The 26,816-nt window shown below is 33.3% G+C and overlaps 3 protein-coding genes across 4 annotated transcripts; all 3 read right to left on the bottom strand.

Annotated features, from left to right (window-relative positions):
• Positions 1-828: 828 nt before the first annotated feature.
• On the bottom strand, positions 829-4,216 carry LOC108197078 (uncharacterized). Its single transcript, XM_017364567.2, has 6 exons — positions 4,025-4,216; positions 3,743-3,914; positions 2,288-2,923; positions 1,749-2,193; positions 1,592-1,673; positions 829-1,395 (listed from the first exon to the last, which is right to left on the bottom strand). The coding sequence occupies exons 1-6, from the start codon at positions 4,166-4,168 to the stop codon at positions 1,198-1,200; spliced, it is 1,677 nt and encodes a 558-aa protein (XP_017220056.1). The 5' UTR covers positions 4,169-4,216; the 3' UTR covers positions 829-1,197.
• Positions 4,217-12,978: 8,762 nt separating this feature from the next.
• On the bottom strand, positions 12,979-20,338 carry LOC108197335 (putative hydrolase C777.06c). Its single transcript, XM_017364916.2, has 10 exons — positions 20,006-20,338; positions 19,200-19,335; positions 18,990-19,117; positions 17,983-18,130; positions 17,794-17,899; positions 16,532-16,590; positions 15,857-15,892; positions 15,617-15,726; positions 15,308-15,369; positions 12,979-13,285 (listed from the first exon to the last, which is right to left on the bottom strand). Exons 1-9 carry the CDS (start codon positions 20,191-20,193, stop codon positions 15,309-15,311), a joined length of 972 nt encoding a protein of 323 aa, XP_017220405.1. The 5' UTR covers positions 20,194-20,338; the 3' UTR covers positions 12,979-13,285; position 15,308.
• Positions 20,339-21,567: 1,229 nt separating this feature from the next.
• LOC108197210 (uncharacterized) lies at positions 21,568-25,999 on the bottom strand. Of its 2 annotated transcripts, none has more exons than XM_017364761.2 (7): positions 25,868-25,999; positions 24,948-25,029; positions 24,653-24,876; positions 24,236-24,544; positions 24,023-24,133; positions 21,954-22,424; positions 21,568-21,828 (listed from the first exon to the last, which is right to left on the bottom strand). In XM_017364761.2, exons 2-7 carry the CDS (start codon positions 25,003-25,005, stop codon positions 21,712-21,714), a joined length of 1,290 nt encoding a protein of 429 aa, XP_017220250.1. In that variant the 5' UTR covers positions 25,006-25,029; positions 25,868-25,999; the 3' UTR covers positions 21,568-21,711. The 2 variants fall into 2 exon arrangements, with proteins under 2 accessions (XP_017220250.1, XP_017220251.1); XM_017364762.2 differs by having other exon boundaries at positions 24,948-25,047; positions 25,868-25,987.
• Positions 26,000-26,816: the final 817 nt, after the last annotated feature.

The raw sequence follows: 26,816 nt of genomic DNA, 5'->3' as shown, positions 1-26,816 counted from the left end.
AGGGCAATTAATGTCTTTGTGTTTATATTATATTGTGAGAATTGGAGGTGAAGGAGATTCGAATCTGAAACATTCGTCAAATCAGAGTTATGATATCATGTCGAGAACCTGTCTTAAAATTTTAATATGTGAGGCCCAAATGGATCTAATATCATATTTGAACAAGTGATGGCTATTTGCAGAGGCGTCTTCAGGGGGAGTCTTCCCATCTATTTGCCTAGGGCCTCCATCCATACATGGGCCTCCTATATATACAGTCATTTAACTTTAGGTCCATGTAATAAAATAAAAAAATAGATAAAAGCCCAATAAAATATAAAGTTTTTCAATATTTTAAATCACTTTAAGTCTTTAATATATCCAAAAAGGTAGAAAACCTAATACGCTCAATTGAGCAGATATAGAACCAGAGCAGCATGCCAGCAAAGATAATATATAGTGATCTCTTCAATTCTTCTCTACTTTGAGATTTTTAATTCAAAATTAATTTTCTATACTAGATACTACATATTTTTGATTCTTTGTAGTATATTACTAGGGCCTCCGAAATCCTGGAGACGCCCCTGGCTATTTGAGGTATGAAAGTGAATTGTTGCATCTACTGTATGGGTGAACATGCAAGTTTATGGGAATCTATGATTCTATATGGAACTCTATGGGAATTTAAAACCTTCAGCCTACTTTCAAGTACAGGTCCCAAAATAGCCGGCTAACATGGTATTAAAAATTTATATCAGTTGCTATAAACCAAATGTGATAAATTTCGCGTTTTAAGAGAACCGGTAACTTAACATAGTATAAGAAGATCTTCAACATTATGGAGAAGCGTTGAAACTAAAAGCCATTTAAATAGATTGGGAAAGCTACATTTCAGTTTTTTCAACCAGAACGGCAATGTGTATCAAATAACCTTGAAATAAAAACCTCGATTTCAGTCTAAGTTTCAAATGTACATGGCAAACTGTAACCAACTGCAAGACCGCGGGTTTTACAACACTATCCATTCTTGAACATACAAGTATCTGTGTGTGGATGTTGTGCAGCAATTCAAGAACACAACCCATCTATAACTTGTACCTTGTGGGGAGTACTTATATGGATAGATTAAACAGATGAAAGCAATCCTCTTTACACGAGATGCGGATGATTCAAGTAGGCTATTCGGAGACTTGTCTAGTACTGCTTAATTATGTAGGACTATCCGCAACACATATATGGATAAGATGGAAGACGGCCAGTTTGGCGAATGTAGTCTGCCTGAGCAGCAAGTTTCTCGTTTTGGCGATTCTTCTTAGCTTCAGCTGAAATGCGTTTTTCCTCTGATCTTTGCCTTGCCATTGCAATCTTTTTAACCATTTTTGCCTGGGCATGTGCTTTCATTTGTTCGACTTGGGACTAAAACAACAGTTTAGAAGTGTGATTAAGTTAGAAAACTTGGTTGGCTTTTGCCATAACGGCTAAACTGAATGCAATCTAATACTCGAATGATCCAAAGCAGCAACTTCAAGATATGTATTAGACTACACAGTGATACAACAATCACATTCTTTCGATGACTGACTATAAACAGAGGAAGAGTTTCCATTCATACCTCGATTCTCCTCATCTCGGCATCAAGTTTTGCTTTCTGCTGGCTCTCCCAGGCTTGGATTTTGATTGCTTCCCTCTTGAATCTGAAATAAGAATTGATGTCAAGAGGCCAGATCAAGTTCTACGCCAAGTAATATTGTGTAGGTATAGGGATAAACCTTGCGTTGTGCTTAGATTTTTCAGCTTCTTCCCATAGTTCTGCACGTTTCTCAAATTCTATCCTACGCAGTTCCTCCAGTTCAGCGTTTTCAGCTGCTGCAGCACTATTGTCTTTCTCATCTTTACTTGCCCAGGCAGCGATATTCATCTTACCAAGTTGGACGCCAAGAGCTACAATCTCCTTTCTTGTCTTGAGTTTCAGTTCTTGCTCTGACAACTCTTTTGTGCCACCCTTAGTCGAAGTTTTCAACTCAGCATCACTAAAGTAATCTGCAGGCGTGCAAGTTGGTACTCCTCGAGGAGTGGATGGGAGTGAAGAAGTTGGACTCCGAATTGGAGTCGTTGCCCCTACAGGAGTAGCAGTCCTTGAAGGTTCCTGACTTGGAACAGGAGTCATTTCTGTTCCCATGTCTCTCATCGAAACAGCTCTTATTACTGGTGGACCTTCATGATTGAAACAAAAACTAGAATTAGTATAATAAATATGGGAAAACAAGGGAACACGTTGATCTAATCTAAGCAGAGTCATAGGATTTACCTGTTGATCCGTCGCCTGCAGCAGTCATACACGAGGAATTCTTGGATTCCACGGCTTCCAGATCCTTACTTTGAGGGCAAAGATCAATCGGCAGATTTGTCCCGTTTCCTTGACCAGTAGGCAGACCTCCAGGAGAAATAAAAGAAAACTTCTCCATGCTCATTAGTTCTGCAGGTTGGCAGAAATCAACTCGTTTAACTGCCGACTTGTTGTCACTGCTAGCAGACTCTGAAGCAAATTTAACACCATTTTTAACTTGCATTCTCATCGCTTGGCTTTGTACATTGCTACTTTTTGAATGATTAGCTTGCCTATTCATTATCCACTTCTCTGCATCATTCCACTTCGAAGATTTTGGCCTCAAGTGTGACCTCCCAATAGGATTGTTCACTGTTCTTTCCCCTTGAAATTCAAAGCTAGATGAACTTGCATTACTATCATAATCAATATCATCTTCCAATGCTCTCATCGGATGAACTGAACTCAAACTTAAACCATCCGCTTTTGAGAATTGTTGCAATTTAAGACGACCGCCATTACCATGTTCCCTTTGCTGATAAGGGTTGTAATCGCCTTGACTGTAATCCAAAACCGCAGAGCCTCCTGGTTTCACCGACTCAATTTGTAGATTGGAAACTGCAACAGGATTACAGGACACAAATTCTAAAACACTTATCCAGCAGTTGAGCACATAAACAAAACAGTTCAAACAAAGTCATATAACCAGTACTAACTCTATCACTATGTGCATCAACATACAGAATAGGCAATCCACAAAGGGTCAGTTTGGCATTGCTGCTGCTAACAGAAACTCAGCTATTTAGCAAAAAAAATGACTTTTTCCCAGAAAAATTAAAAATAAACTTTCATCACAAGTTGCAAAAGATAGCTACTTTTGGCAAAAATTGCAGATTGTAGCAATTTCTACAAGCAAATTTCCCAGTTTCAGGCTACTAAACAGAAAAAAATGGTCGAAAAACAAATTTGCCACAGATTTACAAGTTAAAGATTTGAAATTGAGGCCACTGCAGTACATGATAAAAACAACTAGCACCAATCACATATTTACATTCCCATCTAGAAAAAATCAAGAAAGTAAGTTCCTTAAGGCCATCTCCAACGGATGACTTTATCTTCATATTTTTGAAGTTAGAGCAATCAAAACAACTCCAACGCATGCTGGCTTTATCTTCATATTTGAAGATATCAACATTTTATCTTCAAATTTGAAGGAATACTGTACAACTTTATCTTCATTACTATTTGACCAACTCTCACACAACATATATATGTATCTATCTTTCTATATTTTATTGTATTAAATTGAGTTTAAAGTAAAGTTTGAAGGATTGGTTGGAGAAGAATAAAGTTTAAAGGGTTGGTTTGAAGATAAAGATAGAGACAAGATTGGAGATGGTCTAAGTTGAGCAAGTAAATTAAGCCAAACCAACTGACCATCTTGATAAAAATCCTCCACATCAGAAGCCAACAAGCTATTCCTCACAAACTCTGCATCCTCAAGCTTAGAAGGAGAAGTTCTTGCAGAGTTACTATTTGATCCTCCTTCTTTCTTTCTCTGTTGGCCCATCAGCTTCATTCTCAGCTTGCTTGGTGAAATGATCCCAGTCTGCAAAAAACCCATCAACACAAATCAAATCAAATCAGTCTTACAACATTTTTCACACACACAAAAAGTACTTAAAAGTTGAAATGAGCTCAAATGTGAAGAAGGGCTACCTGGGGTTTATGTATTCTATCATAATCCATTTGATGGTGCTGTGAAAGCAAGAGAGAGACAGAGAATATGCAGAGAGGTGAGAGTAACGAAGAGATATGATTGTTAATATATTTTATACAACACAATGCAGCAAGACTGTTCATTCATACACACAGTCTCTTTTATTTACCTGCAGAGCCGACAGAGAGTCGCGGATTCTACATCATGTTACTCGCCATTTATTACAGTAATCTACTGTAACAGTGGGGAAAAAGGTTGGTGCATGTACAAACAAGAAATTATGGCACGTTATGAATTCGAACCGCATATAAAATTCTCGTGTTTCGAGTTTGATTCGAATAAATATTTTAATATGAATTTAAATTTACGTTACGAATCCTTAACTCAGAATTTGGTTGAAGTGCGATATAAAATTTGAGTTTAAATTGATCATTAAAATTGATAAACACTTTCGAATATAATAAATTAGAGTAGTTTAATCGACACTTATACAGTTACAAACAAGAAAATATGTTATGCAATCGTATCGGATATGAAAATGTTTATTCGAGTTTGAATCTGTAGTGATTTAGATTTGAATTTAAGTTCATTTACGTTACAAATCTTGAACTCAAAATTGGATTCTAGTGCGCATTATAGAATTTAAGTTCGAAGTGAATGATCAAACTAACACTCATAAACACTTTCTCTAAATCTCGAATATTATGAAGCCAAACATTAAATATTCGCGAATAATTGAGCTCAATTACACAAATGTTTACCTGCAACAGAATTTATAGTGCAGAATGTACGTGTTTAGATTCGTAAGGTTAGAGTAATTAGTGCAACTAAAATGAGACAGGTAAAATGAAAGTGCAATACACAAGTCACAGTGTCACACAACACGTAAAACATAAAATCACTGACAAAGTAAAATAAAAGAAAAACTCAACTAGGGGGACTAAAAAGAACTTTTAACTTTATCTGTGACCACGTACCGTACATGAATATAAGATATTCTATTAATTCGATTTGTCAGATTTGGTCAGTGTTCTGAAAATCCCCGATTTAACTGATTAATTCCCGATTAATCTCCTGCAAGGTCGGCCATCGATCCGATTTTTGAAATCCGATTAATCCTTATATATATATCTTAATTGAAGTATATATGATAAATTATTAGAATTAAAATACTATATTACTTTAAATATGAGTAATTATAAAGTTTATGAATATACTCCCTCCGTCCCACCCATTTCTTTACACTTTCCCTTTTGGGGTGTCCCATCCAATTCTTTACATTTCAAAACTTACCAAAAATAGTCAATGGGTCCCACCACTTCTCCACTTTTCTTTACTTTTCACACTACTTTTACTCCACTATCTTCTTTTTATACATTAAAAATCAATGGGTCCCACCACTTTACCCACTTTTCTTCCTCTTTTCCACTACTTTATACATATTCCTTAACCTCCGTGCCCAACCCATTTGATAAGAAATGGGTGGGACGGAGGGAGTAGTAAATATATTAGTTACTGAATAGTTAATATAATAATAACTAAATATTAAATAATATCTTAATATTAAAATAAATCCGATTTTCACACCGATTAATCCTTCCGATTAATCCCCGATTTCCGATTAATCTCTGAATCGGTAGCTCAACCGATTAGGTCCGATTCCCGATTTCTGTAACACTGGATTTGGTTGATAATAATAATACTCCCTCCGTTTCTATTTACTTCTCTCGTTTGATATATCGAGACTGTTCATAACATGAAATATAAATTACTAATTTACGTCTAATTTATAAGATTAATTATATTTATGAGTGATTTGGTTGGATTCGTATTTACGAGTACTTTAATACGATGAAGTTTTTATATTTAATACTAATACAAAATTAAAAATACTAACGATCAAAAATGTGTGTCAGCAAGCGTGATAAAGAGAAACATGAAAAGTATTATGAGACAGAGAGAATACATATATTCTAATATTAATATAACAAGTTTAATAAATTAAATATTAATATATTATTTTAATATATCCAACTAATATCTCGATTATCTCATTAATCACCTAACGGTAATTTCGATTTCCCCCATTTTATGATACTGCGTATAACACACATATATATAAAGAGTAATAATTAGAGCCATCTTCGAGAAGAGATCTTAGTGTCGAATTTAGTAACATAACGATTATTTAAAATATAAATAATTAAAAAATTAATTTACTATCTCCCGAAGTTACGGGGCTATTTTGCCGAGTTTCTTAGAGAGATTTGTCTCGCGTCTCTAGGCATTCTCTATCTACCTATCTGTGTTGATTTTGGATACAGGTACCCTTTTGTTGAAGGTCGTTCGAGCTTTTTCTGGGAGTATGACATGTGTTACTTCAGCGTCGTAGCGCTTGGTATTCGAACGTTGGCTTGAGACATTTTCTCTACCCATTCTTACCCTGAAAAAGTAGGGTCACCTTACGTGCTTGAACCGATAACCATCTTTCGGCTAATCTAGTCTCCTCCGTCCCTCGGGACCAACGAGGAGTAGTACAGAAATATTCACATGTGGTCGTATAATGTAAAAATTAACCTTTTTCAATTTTTTTTCGCAAAAACGAGCCCGATCTTAATAGAAAAGAGGTGGGTTGAACGGGAGTCGCGGACGTATAACTTTTGCTTAGAAAACTTAAAATCCGACCACACATGCAAATGGCAGGTTTCTAAAATTGACAAAAACGGGGCATAGATGAGGAGAGTAATATGAATTGTATACGTATACTGAGACATGTTGTATTAATCAATCAAATCATTTTACAGGAAATTTACTCGTGACAGCCAACGAAACCAGTGAATTGAATACACACCATACTTTTGACTCAACTAATCATCATCATCCCCTGTCCTCTCCAATTACTAATTGATGACCTTACTCATCTTTGACCAAATCATTTTTCCTGACTATCTATCCAGAGTCGAGTAAGTGCAGATTTGGTTTCATTTCAGTAATTCATCGTCCGTTTGAGTGAGTTTAAAATAAATATTTTTTAATTAAAAGAAAAAGTGAAAAAAATAGAGACTAAAGTAAAAAAAAGTAATTATAAGTTAGAAAGAAGTTAAAATTTATACAGTAAGTGATTGTTTGGGAAAAAAGTAGAAACGGTAAAAAAAAACTAGCATTTATAACTTCTGAAAAATATTTCTGTTTTTTACACAAACTGATCAAAAAAAGTGCCAAACAGACGCCATATGTCAAGCTGAATTTTTGTATACTGGATTACGATTTAGAATTTTTTTTTGACAAATATGATTTATAAATAAATGAGTACCCCTCTGCCCCTCTTATTTTTTTTACGTTACTTTTTGTCATGTTTTTCCACACTCGTTTAATTTATAGTTCTATAACTTTTTTTTAAAAAAAAATTCTCTGAATAAAAGTTTGATGTTTAAACTTTTATTCAAAAATAAAATTTTAAAAAATAATTATGAAACTATACTTTATAAGAGCCAAAATGTGTGCAAACAGTGAATATAAACAACCATATGGGACGAAGGGAGTATATGTTTTAAGAAATTTTCATAATCAGCTAGAATCGAATCAGGATGATAAATGATAAATTCTTAACCGCTGTGCTCTAAGTTTAAAATTTTGTGATATCTGAAAATAAAAATACTTTCACACTGTTATATTGTATTCTAAATTATAATTTTCAATAACATATCATATAAAACCATTTCAGCACAGTATTAGTCACTTTTTAAATATCAAGGAATCAATTTCGTTTCCTAATAAATAGATAATGATTAACTAGTTCCTCTTTTCACATTTTTTCCTTATTTTTTATTAATATAATTTGAATTTAATATAAAATAATAAAATTATGAAAAGAGCTTATTATTAGATTTGTTAATCAATATGAAATTCTCATTTTTGTAAATTAATTTTTTACTATAAATTTAAAAAACTCACCATTATTCTGATAAATATGCTCTTACAACTAATTTGGCTCTACCACATTATCCTTCTTCTTTCATTATATTAATTATTGTCTTAGTTTGCTAATAATTTCAGTAATCTTAAAGGATGTCGAGTTTAGTATTCTTTTTATAATTCATAATTGTGTTCATAAAATTGTACAAATCGATGTCCATGATATGTTTTCGTTAGGGTTCCTCCCATCTCATCTCATGTCTTTATATACAAAATTTTGTAAATAATTATGTACTTCGAGCATTTTTCATAACATAATATTATAGTTTGTTTCCGGTAAAATCATTAAACAGAATTAATCATTTGATCAACTAAAACAGTATATTTATTTGAGAATTTTTGATAAATTGAATTTTTATTTAAATATAACTTATAAATCTATAATTAAATTTTAAGATAACAAAAATTTCAAATAAATTATGAATTTTTAAATCACCGCTCTTATTTACGAAGCTGACATCCTCAGGCTGCCACAATCTTCCACATACCGACAACTGACTAGTCCGACTACATGCAATTTGCTACTGTATACTTTAATAAAATAATAATAATAAATCTGAGGTGTGAAAATCGGTGAGCATACACACCACCATCACCATGTATACAATCACAACTTACAAGCACACCCATACTATAATCAAGTCGGCAAGTTGCATACTCTTCCGCCCAATATGAGCAAGGAGATTTAGTTGGTTTTCCAAATATATATTATATATTAAATATTATTATCATGTTTTTATTGTTATTGTCATAAAGTAAATTAAAATGTCTTAACAAAAACGTAAAATGTGAAACTGAGGTGTAAATTATTAAGAGAAAAATGAAAAGTGGCTAATGGTCACTCTTTTCGTCCCATGCAGCAGTGTACACATGAGATGAGATACGAATATTAAGAAAAATATAAATTAGTAAAGAAGTATAAGAAAATTGGATAAAGTAGTGGGATCAACCAATATTTAATATATAAAATGAGGGTGGTTGAAGAAAATAGTGGATGCAATTAAAATTTTATATTATACTATTTTATTATTTTGAGAATATTTAGAATTGGTTGAAGTGTTCCAAAAAATAAACTTAATAAAAATGAATAGGATAAGGAGTATCTCTGTAAACGAACGATAAAAAAGAATTATATAAGAAGGGCAGCGGTATTGCCAGGGACTGTTTACCCAACCCACAGTTAGTGGGCTTTCATCTAGCGGCTAGGATTATAACTTACGTTCAGTGCTCTTTTAGCGCTAGACGAAGTCTGTTCAGCGTTTTTTTTATCATTGGACGGAGTCTTTTTCCCCGTCCAGCGATAAAAAAACGCTGGACATATTAAACTTTTATTTTCATCTTGACCGCTGGATATGCATTCAACGATCAAAAAATTGATTGACATACGTATGCTAGGACCTGGACCCATATAAGAAATGGTTAAAAACAACAATCTCTTGGAAATGAGACGGGGAGCTGGCTAGGGAGGCTGGTACAGAAACTAGGCTAGTCCCACATTATGAAAAATAAAAGATGGGCAATATTACTGAACAAAGTACAAAACCTAGACGAAATTTCAGAGTGAAAAAAGTACTACTAGGATCCAATTAATTCACGAGCATTAAAAAGAGGGTTTTGTTTTCTTGCCATCGATCTGTAGTCGGGTGTACTATGTGAGTTACATGTAATGCATGTACGTACGTAAGAAGAGCTTTTCTAACTTTGTTTCACTATTTGTCTGTCTTGTGCTGTTTCTGTTCCACAAAATTAAAATCTGAGTTTTTCTCCAAGCTGAGGAAGGAAATGACACAACCAGTTCCTCTCTTTCTTGTTTTTGTTGTTGATGACAAAGGTTGCTGTATTTTCACCAGAAAAGAATATTGTACATTTTTCATTTTATGTGTTTGATTCATTATTGTTTTATATAATTTGTTAATTATTGTGATTTGCACGGTTGCATGAAATAAAAAAAATGAGTGATTTAGCAAAAAAAATAAAATAAAAAAATGAGTGGTGTTTATCTAATTATTTGCAATGAAAGTTAGTTGTGAGCAGAGGGGCGTCCGGAAAAAAATAATTGCAGAGTGTGTATGTGTAAGTGAAAAAAGTTAGTAGGTGGAAAGGAGTCAAAGATACCTGGTCTACACGTGCTTCGATGCATCTCTAACCCATATGATAGACTAGTAGCCAAGTACTTGTACCGGTTTCTTAGACCACTGATAGCTAGCAGTGAGAGGATATTATTTGTTCGGGTTTCGGGGTGAAATATTTTGTAATGTTCTTTTAAATCGGCTACCAATTCCAAGCAAAGGAACAGATAAATAAGTTAGATAATTTGCATGCTAAAAAGCACGAGGAACTCTGCAGGTGAACTTAAAATAAGTCTTTTTATTTAAACTCAAAAAAATAAAAGAGAAATCATAAGCAAGTTAAGATTTATAGTTAAAATGTCAAAGAGAAAATAAAAGTTATGAAACAAAAATTATTCTTTATATTAACCATTTTTAAGTATTTCTTAATATTTTAAATGATACAAATAAGTGTTTCTATTGTTAAAAAATTTAAATTGAATGACTCAACTGTTTTGTTTATAAAATTATTTTATAAATTTATCATGCTGAACTGGAATATTAGTTATTCAACTGGAACTTATTCAATCTCGTCAAATTCGAACTCGATTTGATAAATTTTTTATATTTAAATAATTATATTTTCCATTTAATAATACTAAAATTAGACAAGTTTACAAAAAATTTCACTTTTATTAAATAATAATCATATAACACACGGACAATGGAAAAATTACATTTTACGGGAAATCGTTTTAGACTTGTGGCTTGAGCATAATCTGCTCTAACTTGTTTTTAATATGTTATTTGTTTTACATGCGGTTGTATTTTGTCTCGGCTATATTATATTCAAGTTAATAAATTTTTTTTGTATTTGTCAAAAAAAAAAGTCAAAATGAAAATAAATAAATTACTTCGATCAACTCTTCGACCCATTGTTGTGCTTGATTTTATTTTTTATTCAACGAATTTACGTAATCTTTTTTTTAAAAAAAAACTCCACTATAAGTAGTATATTATCATGAAATTAAATTATTTTTCAACTTTAAAAATTTATAAAATTTATGAAAATATTCATTGCCGACAAACACAAGCTTATGACAGGTGAAGAGAAAATTGAAGGAACAAGTAAAAGATAATCCGAAGGGGCTTATATTATTTTGGAGTTTTCTATAAATTTCCAAGTTCAATTTTATATTTTTTGAAAAATATTACATCCTTTTCAAATATTTTGTAAAAATATTAAAATTTCAAAAATATTTATAAAATTACTGTATGAAACAATCTTGAATGAAGTTGTATCTGGTTGCGTATAATTGGAAACAGTATTTTTGCATAATATTTTGTTAAATTCCCTAATATTTTGTGCCTATCCTCTGAACAAATAAACAATACTCCAAAATCATGGAGGTATAAACATGACCTAAGCCTCGGATTCGTGTTCTTTTCTGTCACAAAAGTGTGTGTATGCATGTGTGTGGTTTTTATATCAATCATAAGTTTAATAGGAGTAGCTCAGTTTAATAGCTCAGAACTCAAGACTGCAAAGTGCTCCCATACTTTCGTACCACTTCATCCTTTTTCTATTTGATTAGCTCCAGGATTATGAACCCCAGGAGCATCTAACCTACTTTAACTTTCTTTAATTCTTTCTCACCCTCTCCATTTACTTCATTTCTGCAAATTAAATAAATTAACTCTTGGACAGAACTGGCAATGTAACGGAATTGTCCTACCATATTCACCTTTGCTAACGTTAAAATAATATATAGTGTGAACATGATGGTGATAAAACAAAATTCGGATCAAAATTAATTACGAAGTATTTATAGACAGCCAAAAATACGTCTCTGTTGTTTATATTAAAATATTTATTAAATCAAAACAAAAGTACTTATATTATTAAATGTATGTAATTGGCTGGAACAAATATATTTGAAAACACGAATTTGAGGTGATAAGTATGTGCAAAGTGTGAAATGATGCAAAAGAAATGGACATGTGAATAAAATTATAGAACTCAAAACATTCCATTACATAATTTATTAGTTGGAATTTGGAAATACTCCTCTTAATGGCTAAGCTGATAAGTAAGGAGGTTGGGAAGTGGGGACTATATGCTTTGTGGCTCGTAGCTTTCTCATTTCACTTTCACATGTGATGATGTTTCTTCTCTTTGTCCTTGCCACGAACCATACATAGTGGTATATATGTAGTTATATTGCAGCAGATACTTACACGCATATACATATATTTTTGGTCATTGTTTTGACTAGAATTAATTATCTACTCCAAATAGATTCGGTTAGATTCATAAGCGTAATTATTTGACCAGAGACTGCCCAAGTGTTTCAAAGTCTGTAACCAGGCATCGTGTAATAATGCAACACATTCATTATACTGTAGGGTTCCTTCTGTCTTATTTGTATTGAATTCTTATCCAATTTTGTTCTGTAATAATGTTTTCTTTTCCTCTTAGAATCTAATTATCACCTCAACAGAAAGTTATTTGACTTGTAGCACTTTATAAATCCTCCAAAAATGAAATAAAGTGTGTTTGTATGATTGAATTGAGACATTAATTGTTCAAGTGATTTCATCATTTCAAACATCCCTCAATCGCCGGTAATGAGTTGGACTGAAATAGAAAATTTGTCTATCAACTTTCCAGTGAGTAATACCGGCCCCTACTATCTTTTTCTTTCATTTTCATTCACGTGTCCGACTTTAATACAATCCCTCCATTTACTAATCCTTTATCAAGGTTAATACTTGATATCATACATATATAATATAATAATATATACTTGCTGTGCACAGCATTCTAACCCACATTGTATTTTCCTCAGCTGCTTCCTTTTTACATAAGAACTTGCCAAACTTGCATAGTATAAATGTTATATGTCACATTCAGTTGAGTTCTTGGTACATGAAATATGAAATAATACTTTAAGAATGTAAATTCCGGACATATATCAAGGATGAAATTTGTAATGTATGTGCATATATTTCTTCCCTGTAAGAATAAACATAAGATGTAACAAGATATTAATTCTGCCAGTACTCTCTATCTGTGAACTATATGATGCATCAGTGAATTTCGCAGAATGTCAGAAAACCACTTAAACATGCTTGCAGCGGAACTTTACCAAAATCTGTGTTGAATCTCTCTATCTCGAAATGGGAAGAAGCAATTTTTTGTATCGTCTGATAAAACAAGTTCCCTCAAAGATCAACCTGCATACAGACCATAAAAAGTTGCTCAGAATCAGAATGTCAGTCCCCCCCCCCCCCCCCCCCCCCCCCCCCGCCCCGCGCTTAATTTTATCACAGGGAACTTAGAAAATGAACATATATTTTATACCAAGGTCATTCATACTAATCTGTGATCAGTAACAACGAGAAAGCAAACTGGGAATCTATAATACACAATAAACATATTCAAACTTGAGAACTAGGCTACCTACCAAGTACCATCAACATGTTATATATGATGACTTCATTTGAGAATAGTTTGGGCAATAAATTTTAGTACTTAACATAGATATGTAAGTATGTAACACCTGTACTATTTTTTATTGTATATTTAGGATAACTTAACACCTGTTGGTTTTGAAGCGCCATTCTACCAAGGTGTTACATTTCAAGATTAAGGGGACGTTTGGTTGATGGTTAATGAGCCGGTTAACGGGAATCGGAACCTAATACCCATACATTGTGTTTGGATTAGTAAAATTTTTGCTTGGAATGGGAACCTCATTCCCTCTTGAAGGGTAAATCAATACCTCCACACCTCTTGGGTTACCATTTCCCATACTCCCCATTCCCATTCCCCATTCCCATTCCCACCAATCATCCAAACACCCCCAACTTGAAGATGCAAAAAGTCACACGGGATGTACATTTCAGGTTGCCTGATGCACTTAAGGCCATGTTTGTTTCATGGGATTAAGTAAGGGATAGGATTATAATCCTTTAAAATTTTTAATCCCGTGTTTGTTTGGTATAACCATATTTGGGATTAGTTCAAGATTTATAATACTTTAAAATAGATATCCCATGTTTGTTTTGTTAATTAAGATATAGGATTATAATCCTCTCTAATACTTGGTTGGAGGAGGTATTATTCAATCCCATCAAACAAGGCAATTTTAAGGGATTATTATCCTTTCACTGTAACATAACAGTCAGTGCAGTGTATCTACTACTTACGATTAATACAATTAATGATGAACAGCTCATCTAAAATTCTAAGTACTGAGTTTTTGTTGAACAAACACAAATAAACAGATCTAACTGTGCAGTTGAAAAGTAAAGAGAACATTTTCAAACTTAGTCTCCCATGCTCATGAGTTTTTTAGCAAAAGAAAAAAAGAACAAGCAAAAAAGAACATTCAAAAATTATTTGTTTATTCAAATAGTGGATAAATTTTTCAAAAGAGTAAAATATTTTTCTTCTCTTCAACAAAAACTCGGGACGTTGCTTACAAAGATTTCTCTTATTGTCTCTTCTTTTCAATCCATTTTATAATTCGTGACTCGGGAACACAGTGTAAATCATTTTAATGACAAGTGGCTATATTTTGCATACAAGTAGATTACTCATCACATAGTTGATAGGTTGCTGAGCAGGTCTGTTTTTTGAAGATTGCTTCATAAAGATCTTATAAGTGGAGTTTTGCGTATATCATAGAAGAGTTTTCTGTAATAAAGAACTTCGGGGTGAAGATTAAAAATTTATAAGATCTCAAATTACTACAGTTTATCATACATATAATTGTTATTGACAAGCAAAACATGCAAATTACAAACAGGAACCTTCAAGATACACAGTAACACCTCTACATGCACTCTTTTATCTGAAGACGGTGAACGACTCGGGGATTTTTGTACTATTATCATATTATTGTAATGGGAGCTAATTCCTGGACATCAATGGCCCGGAAGCTCTTATGCGGCCATCAATTTCTCAGCCGTTAGATTGATTAAAATTTCTGCTCTCCCAACCAGCAATCAATTTTTGCTGAATACATACCTCCTCCAGTAACTTTATACTTTTACTAGAAGCAACAACTCTTTCAAAAGAAAATTTATTGCTGGTAGGGGGGAGCAGAAATTTAATCTCAGCCGTCGATCCAATGGCTAACAAATTGATGGCACATAAGAGTTCCCTTGCCATTGATGGCCAGGGATCAGCTCATATCTTTGTTTATTACTAAACTAAGAACAATACATGCATGCAACAGATTATATCTTTACCTCATGAAAGGTCTACCGGGATTTTCAACCCATCATGTGCAAGCTGGACTGGAATTCCTTCTCTGAAAGTAGATAAGGTTTAAGCTATTAGTGACCACTTCAAAAATAGAAGTAACCCAATATAAGAAAACGATCACAAGTATTGACCAAAAAAAAAAAAGAACAAAGAAAAAAAGAAAAGAAAAGACCACAAGTAACAAGTTGCAATCATCTTCCAATTTACAATATATTTTGAATGGATAACCAAAATGGAATGTACATGACATATGAGACTAATATAAACAATGAAAGGATAGTTAAACCATGTACCTCTGAGACCAGTCTGCAAGAAACTCATTATCCCTCTGCTGATCAAATTCATGTGTCATTCCAATGAAGAAAGCTTGCTTCGGCTTCAACTTCTTCACAGCTTCAAGAGTCTACAAAATGCACACTCTTCATCATAAATAAATTAAAGAAGAATAACCACAAGATAAAAGAAAAAGGTGAGTTATATATATCAACAGAACAGAAAATAAACCCATCCACAGGTAAGGGAGTTGAACGAACCTGGGGGAAGCAAAAGTGAGTATTATGGGACCCATTCTGCATAAATAAGTGGAAGAAAACATGCAAATTAGTATATAACAGGCTAATATAGAGAAAATGGAGAGAAATATTCTAATTGTGGAAGGAAAATTATATCCAACTATCCAAGAGATAGAACATGCTTTAAACATATAGTGCGAGCCAACACTTGAGTGAAAAGCTGTGGCGTTTAACCTAATTATAAGCCATGCGTGTCAAGAACTAAAGGAGAAGAAATACTGCACTACCATTCACAATTTAAGAAAATAATTCATCATAAGAACTGCAGTCCACAAGAACTGCAGTCCTCCAATGTAAAATATTGTTGCTGTTGTCTAATAGCAACTTCTTAAATTAAGACATGCAGATACCTGAATACCTTTTAATTTGTACTTTTTAATTGGTGTTTACAAGTACAATATAGTAAAACCTTGCCAAAAACTATATATGTACTTTTAAATAAAGTTGTATATGTACCCAGGTCACATTAGATAGATTGAAGGATTTTTATACATCAATGTATAGAAAAATGATGATGGTCCACTCAATCATTTTCCAAACAAATTCCAAAAGGTCATGCATTAGCTGACAACACCCAACAGGGAAAGCACCCCAGAAAGTGGCGAAAGTACAACATATTAGAGGCGTATAGCTGACCTTGTACAGTGTGTCTAATATTAGAAGATCCAACTGACCACCACCATCTTTAGAAATATCTGCATAACAGTAAAGAATGTCTACCTTCAAAAATAAATCGAGTACAACTCGCATTATTGCATTATTTTTATCCGTGAAGAAGTGAAGTGTTGTCCACTGCAGTGCAGTGTAATGCAGGACATGGAATTAAAAATTAAAAAGATAGCCAATAAAGATAGGTACGTAGTGGATTAATAGCAGAAATATCACTGGCAAAGGCCAGTCTCCACAGGCCCAAGTGTCTTGGTCATTGGGTCGAAGCCCATCTGGTCGAAGCCCATTCGGGCAGAGTCCACAATTGGAAATTGCCTTGACCGCGTCTCCAGAGTCGTTCGTGAGACGTTGTAACTCAACTTCCTCGTCCCTGGTTCTCGAAACCACCTCCCATTCCCGTTCTCGGCCACGACCGGAGGAGACGGACACAATTTGAAATAGTAACTGGTACAGGTTTGCATTTACATTCATTCACATTCTAAGCACACAAGAGCATTTGTATTTTCGATTACTCACCCTCAAAGACCAGTTAACTTATTCTCACACCAGAGGTGAATCGGGAGAACATCCCTCGCATTCTTCTCTTTTGCAGGTCATTGCCGATAACTATTCTAGCAGAAACCTAGTTCCAACAATCACTAGCCCTAAGGTGATTCGACCGCAAAAGAACCACTAATCTTGGGATCTGCAAAAGAACCGCTCTTCTTGGGATTTCTTACCCGCAAAAGAGAAGAATTTGCTTTGATTGCACCCCATAACAAGAAAGAGAGAATCTCAACTCAATATTCAATATAGTTTTTACTACAGTATGACAAGTAGATATCGCATATATTTAGACATTCATTGAACCAGTTAGGAACCCTAGTTCTCGGATTGCTTTCCTAATCGTTAAATCTTAGTTTTAATTGCTCATTAGTTTAACATAGTTAGTAACAAACCAATTTATCTCAGCACACTTCTGGACATTAAGAGACTATTGACTTGCTTTAATATTGCCTTTGTCTTTCCAAGTAGATACGACATCCTACTTATACTACAATACTATTTGTACGATCCGACTTGTTCCGGTTGTGCTGAGATTGAGTATTGTATAAATCACATCATATATGCATGCAAGTTAAAGAACATTCCTATTGTTGTATGTTGCTAATGGATTATTTTATATAATTTAGCGGCCAGCCAGGCCTAAATTCATGAAATATAACAGTTATAGGTCAGTGCTAACTTACAATGCTCTGTCTCGGGAAGAAAACGTGAAACATCCGATATATAAGCTATTCTATACTTTTCACCAAAAAGAAAGCCAAGACATATATAATCTTCCCCGTGCATTACCTGCAGTACAAGGATAATTAAAAACTGCTGTAATTTGGTAAAAGGAAGAATGATGACAATATTAGGTATGTGGAGAAACTAACAGGCAATGGAGAAAATTTTAATCCTGATGCAACAAATGGCTTCATACAGTCGTTCTCAATTATCTTCCAGTCAAGTTGGGCCACACGCCTTACTTCTTGGCCAGGCTTGAGTTGTTTTGGAAGCAAATATGGAAATTTCACACCTACACTGTTTCAAGGTAGAAAATGAACAATCATTATGCATATACTGTGTTAGTAAATGAAGTTAAATAAATAAAATTCACGCCATACACAATGCCTATATCAGTTCCAGAATTAAATCTAGCAGAACAAAGAGCAAGATGAAACTAAAAGTACATCTGTACCAAGACCAAAATAAAGATGACAGACCATTTGCAATTCAAGCATAGCCATAAAAGCAAAGAATTCATGCTCGACAGAAGTTATGCTATCACAAAGGCTTAGGAGTCATATAGTGAAACCCTGCTGCAGAGGGGATACATTTTTGCTCTTCTGTATCACCAAGCTAAAGGACAACAGTTCATTAAGGCTTGACAATGTTTACAAGTTCTTAACCAATATCTTGATCATTTGCATATTGGTAATCACCTCAGTAGTAACATGCCTTAAATAAAAAAGCATGCTCCATATATTAGATCGTTTAACAAGTCAGAGAACTATATACGACAAAGTTATAGTACCCAACAAGGCATGTGCACTGATGAGATCCAGCTTTTTCTAACCAAAGTCAAGACCAGAGTCACTAGACGTTCAAGTTAGAACTGTCACTATGTCCATTTAATTACCAGGAAACACAACTAAAGAGACGCATAGCTAAACAAGTCAAAGGACCCAAGAAACTATTATCCCTCCAGTCTCCACAACTAAAGAGGAACTTATACAAGTAATCAAGTACCCCATGAGCCTAAATAGCTAGTGAAATTCAAATGTAGGCTCCTGAATCGTAAATAAAAGTGACACAAAATGACAATACAATCATCATTTGCAACCGTCAATCATCCATGCAAACAGTGAAACTCTAAATTAAGAGCAAAAGCATGATGTACCTATCCATGGCAAACTGTGTAAGGTAGATTGGAGTTGGATCAATATCATTTGTAGGGCTAAATGGCTGTACAGCACGTATGTCATCCAGACCAAGAATTGCATCAGCATGTTCATGAGTCAACAAAATCTGCAAATGAATACAAGCATTAGTTACCAAATCAAACAGCATTTTAAGTTTAAGAAAAATCCATGAGCAGAACTAAACTCACAGAATCCACCCGAGGAATCTTATGAAATGTGAACCACCTAAGCACTTGCTCTCTAAATGTCTTTCCAACATCAATCAATATATATTTGTGATGGCCATCATTTGGACAAAAGTCGATAAGTAGTGATGTATTGCACCTGTTAATACAAAACAGATCATGAGCACACCTACTTACCTACAAGCTAAAAAAGCTTTTTCAACTCAAATTCTGTACCTCTTGAGTAACAACTTTATCAATAATAACAACAAAAACATTCTATCACAATTAACGTCAAACCACGCAAACAATTACCAATATAACTACACAAAAGCATCCTATATCTAACAAAAATTGCATTTTAATCTGATTGTGAAACCTGATTCTCTAATTAAAATTACAAATTAATAAATAATATTGTCCTTCGCGTGTCAATATAAAACAAAACATGAGATCTGCGTCGTACAAAAATAATTTTACTTAAACTACACACTCGCGATAATGTTATCAATAATCATACCACACCTCCCTACAATAATATCAAATTGAAGTTCAAACTAAAACTTAAGAATACAAATCAAATACACGTCGAAAAGTCTAATCAATTCTCTTTAATCGACTACATTATATTCATATACATTGCACAACATCAATCACAATGGAGCACATTTCTCAACTTAACTTCTATTAATACTCCATTATAATCAATCTAATAAATACTAATTAAACTTCTATTTAAACACCTAATTAATTCCGGAAAAAACAACATTATAGAATAATTTAAATATGATCATCTATATTAAACAATTAGAATCAGCAACAAAATGTACCGATAATTAGGATTCTGTTCAGCAGGGAGTGAGATGGACTTAAAACAGAGTTGACACGGCGGATCGGAAGGTTGTAAAAGACACATAGCATTGGGAACAGCGCTGGAACAGCCGGTGCCGAGAAATATGAGGGCGGAGCGAGGCGAAACGACGCCGTTCTCCGTCGCATTGCCGCCGACGGTTGTCATTTCGATTCAAGTTGTTGTCGGTTCAGGGGATATAGATACAGGTGTGTGTATATATATGGAGCAAATTGAAGGTGGGAAAATAGAGTGTTTGCATAAACGAGAGAGATCTCCTTTGCGTATCAAATTTGCGTTGTTTGTAATTTACTCAAACTTTTTTACTTTTCTATAAAAGGACTTTTCCTCTGAATAATTGTTTGTGTTTCAAAATGTAACAATCTTCTTAATATTATATAATTTACATAATTTGATTAAATATGATTTGGTACTGAAATTTATTATATAATATATAGTTAGTGTTTATAAAATAATATAATGCATTTGATTTTCAAAAAGGATCATTATTAATAACATATTAAGGATACAATGATAATAATATACAATAAGAACATATTCAGGAGTTTTGTAATCAATTTTAAATATAATATAAAATATACGATTCTCAACAATATTCTCTACTGTCTTTTATTTTATATTTAATTAATATTTAAATTTCATTTTATCAATATAATGGGATGGAATTAAAGTTGTATTATAAAACCCGCGGTGAAGAGAAGAAATGAAACGAAACTAACACATTGTGTTGATCTTAACTAACTAAAAATGGTTGCCAGCAAAAGGTAGAATAAAAATATAATAACAGATATATAATAATAATAATAATAATAATAATAATAATAATTTTATGCATATGCACACATTTTTAAAGCAAAATATGACTTGCTAATCAATAACATTAACAACATAGTAAACTTTTACAGATAATTTCTATAAATTTTGGGGGAATTACCTTGTATACTATTTTTTCAATCTTATTTTCAAAAATACTACCTTCTCCGATCTTATTTTTTTGAAAATATTTTAGAGAAAGTAGTATTTTTGAAAATAAGATTGGAGAAGGTAGTATTTTTGAAAATAAGATTGAAAACTTGGTTATGAATAAAAAAAGCCCTAAATTTTAAGATACTATCAGAAGAAAAAACATATATTATAAAATATAAATTAAATACCAGCAATATACCATATTATAAATCAAAATATTTAATTAACAGAGCTATACTTATTTTAATTTTGTTAGCATCAATAACAGTATCCAATAAATTTCATTCCGAGCTGATTAGCTGAATCTTAGCTCCAGTTGGTTTATATCTTCAGCTTCCCCAAATTTTGTTAAATGACAGTCCTATGAAAAACATGACCAGTGCTAAACAGGGCCACAAATGGTGCCCCTCATGCTCCAAACTGCCTTGACATAGTATGTTGCTTTCTGGCCACGGCTTACAAGTTACAACGTATAAGCGCTTCAACTTTTGCTAACTGCATGTAAGATACTACACCAGCAACAATAATCAACACCAACACTACAACAACCGCAACTAAAAAACAAACAAATATATGTAAAAGTAATACTGTACTTAAACTAGACAAAAACTTTTAGATCTATCAAGTTATAAAACACACCCAAGATAAGACATCTTACACCAACAAACTTTTCGATTGTTGTTTACATTTACAAAAGGCCTAATCTGAGTCCCCATTGGCCTCATTATTTGAAAGGCTCATTGTTCGCTCCTCGTCATCAGAGTGGTTATCATCCTCACCATCTGAAATGGGTACCGTCTCCATTTCATTGCAATCCTGGATTGGAACACATAATTGCGGGAAACTTAATAGTAAATATATAATAAAGCAAAAATTAATATATATGTATATATAACATAACAAGAAACAGAGAAAATTCTTTAATATAAAGCATAAGTTACCTCTTTCTCACACTCTATCCCCAGAAGCATATTCTCAATCAAGCTCACTGCCACCCTGAGTGCCTCACCGCGAATGAGCTCTGATAAGACAGAGTTCGGACCCATGTCACCTGCTGCCAATGCCTCCTGAGCTACTGTTTGGAGCGTCTGTCTGTCAAGCTTACGTCCTCCTTGATATAATTGGCTGGAGCGGATACGTGCCAAGGTAGATTCGACAATATGAACAAATGTCTCATTCGAGAGATCCCTACCTGGCTTCGATGAGCCTACTGATGGCCCTTCCCCTTGCAAGGACTCGCTAGTGCATTGGACAGGAGATAAAATTTTGGAAGCTTGCACTCTTGGCATACCAATAATACGATTTTTTTTAATGCCACCCGTGGCCTGCAGCCACAAATCCAATGGCTCATCTGCAGGTTCATCTGCTGAAGTTGTAGAGGATTGTTCGCTAGAAAGGGCACGATAACGCTCCTGTGAAAACAATATGTCAATTGCTATGTAATCTCACTCTCTCCATCTCTCTCACTCACGCACACACACACCAATTTATTAAGGCAGAGTGCAGATCAGCAGATCCCATCTATTAATTCCATAAAACTTGTTTTTGGTGCTCAGAGTATTGTTTCTGTTATTTAGCTTTGGGCCAATTATTGGGATAATAAGCAATCCAATAATAATTGTGTCAGCTCAATCAATTCATAGAAGTCTATACTAGAAACGAAAATATCTTTATATTTAAGGTATAATCCTCTGAAGGATTATGTTTGAGTTCTAATCAGATCTTCTGGAACTGTAGAGCCATTCTATAGCTGTAATATAATTTGAAATTATTATTGTGATAAAAAAAATAATAAAAAATTGACCAAGAAAAAGGGAATAACGACTAATAAATTCAACAAACAAGTTTAATGGAGGGGGAGAAAGAATAATATATTACTCTGTATTATCATAGAAATTAATTAATAGTATTTTGTACTGACGAGAGAAAAGAATCACTCTATCCATCTCAACTGATAAGTGATAAGATTCTAAAGTAATAAAGCAAGAAAATTTATATCATGTAATACAGCAAAAAGGCAGAAACACAATGCAATTAACAAACAATATATTAAGTTTCTATTGGGAATTTCATACTCTCTTTGCTGTTAATATCTTCACAATTACTGATTCAAGAGCATTAGTTATATAGCTCCTAGTATTTCAATTTTGTATGCCAGGTGAACATGATAAGTAATAAAAAAAAGACAGAATCACATTATGAAACCAGAACAGTAAATTTAGCTTCTACAGGTATATTCTACATGTTCTTTCTTACAGTCTACACAACAAAATGGTGGAATTAACATATATAATACACATACAACCCGTCCTATATTCAAATATATTAATGACACTAGATAAGTCGAAAGAAAGAGGAACCCAAAATTTTTTTATTAAAAAAAAAAAAAAACAAAATGTAAAACCTGATGAGATCCTCATAACACATAATATCCTGCCAAAGAACTCAAAAGAGCTCAATCACTTTACATGCAATATATTCTAAGTGAGCAGGCAGCAAGGGCCGAAAGGCCCTTGATGAAAAGTTTTAATCTTCCTTTTTACCGAATTTTTAAGTTAAAATATTTTAATCTCAAATAAACCAAGAACAAGGTATTTTCATAACTCACACTAAGCGTCTCCAATATACACTCAAAAATATTTACGTAAAAGCATAAATGTAAAAGCTCTCAACAACTTTAGTATCAGCATAGAAGTGTTAGAGAAGATGGATACCAGAATAAGCACAAATTATAACAAGAAGCAGGTGGCAAATCTGGCCAGTAAAAATTTAACAAAAAGAAAAGCCGTCATTTTTAGATTGAAGATTGGTATAAATGATAAGGGTTGATCCTTTTATAGTCTTTATTATTAGAGTTTCTTCAATTTTGATGTACTTCTGCATCTATGACTTCAATCAGTCAAATTACCTATTTGTAACTACAACTTACTGTATAAGTTTGATCCATGTCAGTATGTCACTGATTGCAAGTATTTGCATTATTATAAGCTCCAGACAGGGAGAAACATACGTATATCTCTTTTGCAGCCTTAGTGACCCAATCACCAGTGTCTTTTTTCTTATGCGTAGTCTCCCAGAGCTTAAGGCGAGAGGGAGGCGTCCCGGTGCTACGCTCGAGCTCCTGCAACAATAAAGAAAAAAACTTTATTATTCCTTATAAACTGAAAGATTGCACAAACAAGTGATTAAACATTAAATTAGAATAATTAATTATTTGTAGTACCTCTCGAACATCGTCAAAGGGCTTCGCACCAGCTGTGTGATTAACCTCTAGCTTCTCGCGATTTTTCTTACTAGTCTCTGACTTCGCTATGTGGGCTTCCGACACCCAGCGATCACAGAAGTAACGCCACACATCTTGATTAAAATATGATGGCCTATGATCGAAGGGGGTGCGGCCAGAGGTCTTTGCCCGAGCGTATGCCCGTGTCTTCTCCTCGTTACTTGTCCTTCTAACAACGCCCATAATGTGCTTTCTCACACAAGAAATTGCAATTTTGCGGGGCATGGTTGGCTCATATGTGTAATACAACTATATATTCAAAAATTACAACAATTAGATGCATAGATGCATATATGCATAAAATCAATTAAAAGGTGAATAAAAATATTATGATAAACAGATTTCAGAGTATAATACATGAAACTCATCCAGGACGTCCTCTGTAAACTTCTTATTAGTAATACGCTCTATCTCAGTGTAGCTATACGCTCCCACAGGCCAGTGCAGCCGAATAATAGCTAGTAAAGTCTTCTTTGCTTCCTTGTGCTTAATACTCCCAGATTTTATGGTAATAGTGTGTGGCTTTTGAGGAGGCCTCCCATGAGCCCCTGAAGAATGACTGCGAAGCTTACGAGGGAGACCTGCAGAACTTTCAGTTGTTAGTAACATGATACATGATAATAACATGATGCGTAAGATATAATTCCCTCACCTTTACGGCCGCTAGGGGTACGGTTTTCATCTTCCCCTTCACAGCGTCCCGCCATCATATATTATAAAGACAATGACTAAACCTTCACCAACAGTGAATGCTTAGATTATAAAAAATAGAACTCAGAAGTTAGAACCTCCCAACAAAAAAAGCTATAGGAGCCACGATTAAACCAAAAAAGCAATTCAAACAGTTTTGAATAAAGCGCCGAGGACAACACGGATATCAAGAGGCCACAGGAGTCGGAATCATGTAGCTTGTTTGTTAATTACCAAAACATTGCTAAAGAAATCTATACAGATACACAATAAGAATGAGTAAAATTGATGATCGTTAATATTTTATACTGTCTTCAGTGCCACAATCACTTGGCACAAAAACAAAAACTGTATGTGGTAATACTATAGTCCTCTTTACAAATGTGTCTTAACATATTTAGCTAGCTACAGTTAACGAGGTCAGAGTAGACAACACACTCCAATACGTACACTTTAAATGTGATTCAAAATGCAGACAAAAAAATACAGCAACTGCAGATAATTGAGTCACCCGAAAAATTCATTCTCAACTGTAGTAATGTTTTCAAATCTCGAAAGACTTTTTATAAATGAACTTAACAATGCTATCGAGATAAAAACAAGCTGGAAAACAGTTCATCAAGCTTGTTACAACTGACAATTACTCTTATCTATTTTCAACATGCCAATTTAACAATATTGGAACAATGAATTACAAAATTAAAAAGCTTAACATCAAAATAATAATACTCGAAAAGCACACAAATTGCAAAAACAGCAAACAGCATTAGCAATTAGCCCTAACACACAGTAATCATATTCAAATTAATAATTAGAGGAAATTAAAACCCTAACACCAAAAGCTACATAGGGATTTAAGATTTTCAGAGATAAGAGGGGAACCTTGAGAGATTGCGGTGGTGGATGTGGAAATGAGAAGCGAGCTACTAGTGATCGGATTGGGGAACAAAGGAAGCATAAATGAGTGTCTTCTGCACATCCGTCGGTAATTTTTTTTTTGAGAACTCCGTCGGTAATTTTTATAATTAGATTTGGACACAGGTAAAGATGAATTTTATATTATCTCTCATTTTTTTGGGATGTTGCTAAATACAGTTCATTTTTACTTTATACACAGTTCGTTGAAATTACTAGTATAACCTTTAATCTATTAAATGCGTGAATTTATACACAGTTCGTTGAAATTACTAGTATAACCTTTAATCTATTAAATGCGTGAAACCCTGTTAAGCACGTACTGTTGACTACAATGTAATTAACTCTTGATAATAATACTCACGCTTGAATGTATATTTATTTGCACACGTGTAACAGGGTTCAACAGGTGCTACTGCATTGATGGTTAACTTCAAACAATTTCTTACTTTTTTAATTTTAAAATTTAAAATATTTAGATTTTAATTCTAAAACATATATTCTTTTCAAAAATATATTATAAAATATGATTATCATGTTTTAATAATCTATTAGTTTTGCATATTAAATATTTATGACTATTAAGGAATCATTCACTTTTTTAAATATTAAATACATTTTAAAATTTTGATCAAGAGTAATTTTTAAATACATTTTAAAATTGTGAAGATTCTTAATAGATGTTAAAGATTCTAGGCCATCTAAAAGTTATATTATAAAAAACTCAAGGATTTTTTATTTTGACTAAAATATTATATCAAACACTAATGTTAATTTTTTTTAATATTTAATATTTAATATTATTGGGTTATATGCCTCGCCCCTGATAGTGAAGTCTCAAAATTTTAAGTTTTTTTTTGATTAAATGAGAATGAACAAAATAAAAGAAATTAAACACATCGATAAAAAATTAAAG

This window comes from Daucus carota, chromosome 8 (assembly GCF_001625215.2).
Source record: "Daucus carota subsp. sativus chromosome 8, DH1 v3.0, whole genome shotgun sequence".
Classification (NCBI taxonomy): Eukaryota; Viridiplantae; Streptophyta; class Magnoliopsida; order Apiales; family Apiaceae; genus Daucus; species Daucus carota.
This window is presented reverse-complemented; position numbering and strand designations above follow the sequence as displayed.

Bases quoted from the DNA above. Each gene is read 5' to 3' on its own strand.
- LOC108197210 (XM_017364761.2), bottom strand. From the start codon at position 25,005: ATGATGGCGGGACGCTGTGAAGGGGAAGATGAAAACCGTACCCCTAGC. The intron at 22,425-24,022 runs GTATGTTTCTCC...TTGTTTTCACAG, and splicing joins AGGCTGCAAAAGAGATATAC to GAGCGTTATCGTGCCCTTTC. The intron at 21,829-21,953 runs GTAACTTATGCT...GTTCCAATCCAG, and splicing joins GGATAGAGTGTGAGAAAGAG to GATTGCAATGAAATGGAGAC.
- LOC108197335 (XM_017364916.2), bottom strand. From the start codon at position 20,193: ATGACAACCGTCGGCGGCAATGCGACGGAGAACGGCGTCGTTTCGCCT. The intron at 19,336-20,005 runs GTACATTTTGTT...TTGTATTAACAG, and splicing joins GAACAGAATCCTAATTATCG to GTGCAATACATCACTACTTA. The intron at 15,727-15,856 runs GTTCGTTCAACT...TGCATTTTGTAG, and splicing joins CTCACTTTTGCTTCCCCCAG to ACTCTTGAAGCTGTGAAGAA.
- LOC108197078 (XM_017364567.2), bottom strand. From the start codon at position 4,168: ATGAACAGTCTTGCTGCATTGTGTTGTATAAAATATATTAACAATCAT. The intron at 2,924-3,742 runs GTCAGTTGGTTT...ATCCTGTTGCAG, and splicing joins GGAGGATTTTTATCAAGATG to TTTCCAATCTACAAATTGAG. The intron at 1,674-1,748 runs GTTTATCCCTAT...TTCTTATTTCAG, and splicing joins AAATCTAAGCACAACGCAAG to ATTCAAGAGGGAAGCAATCA.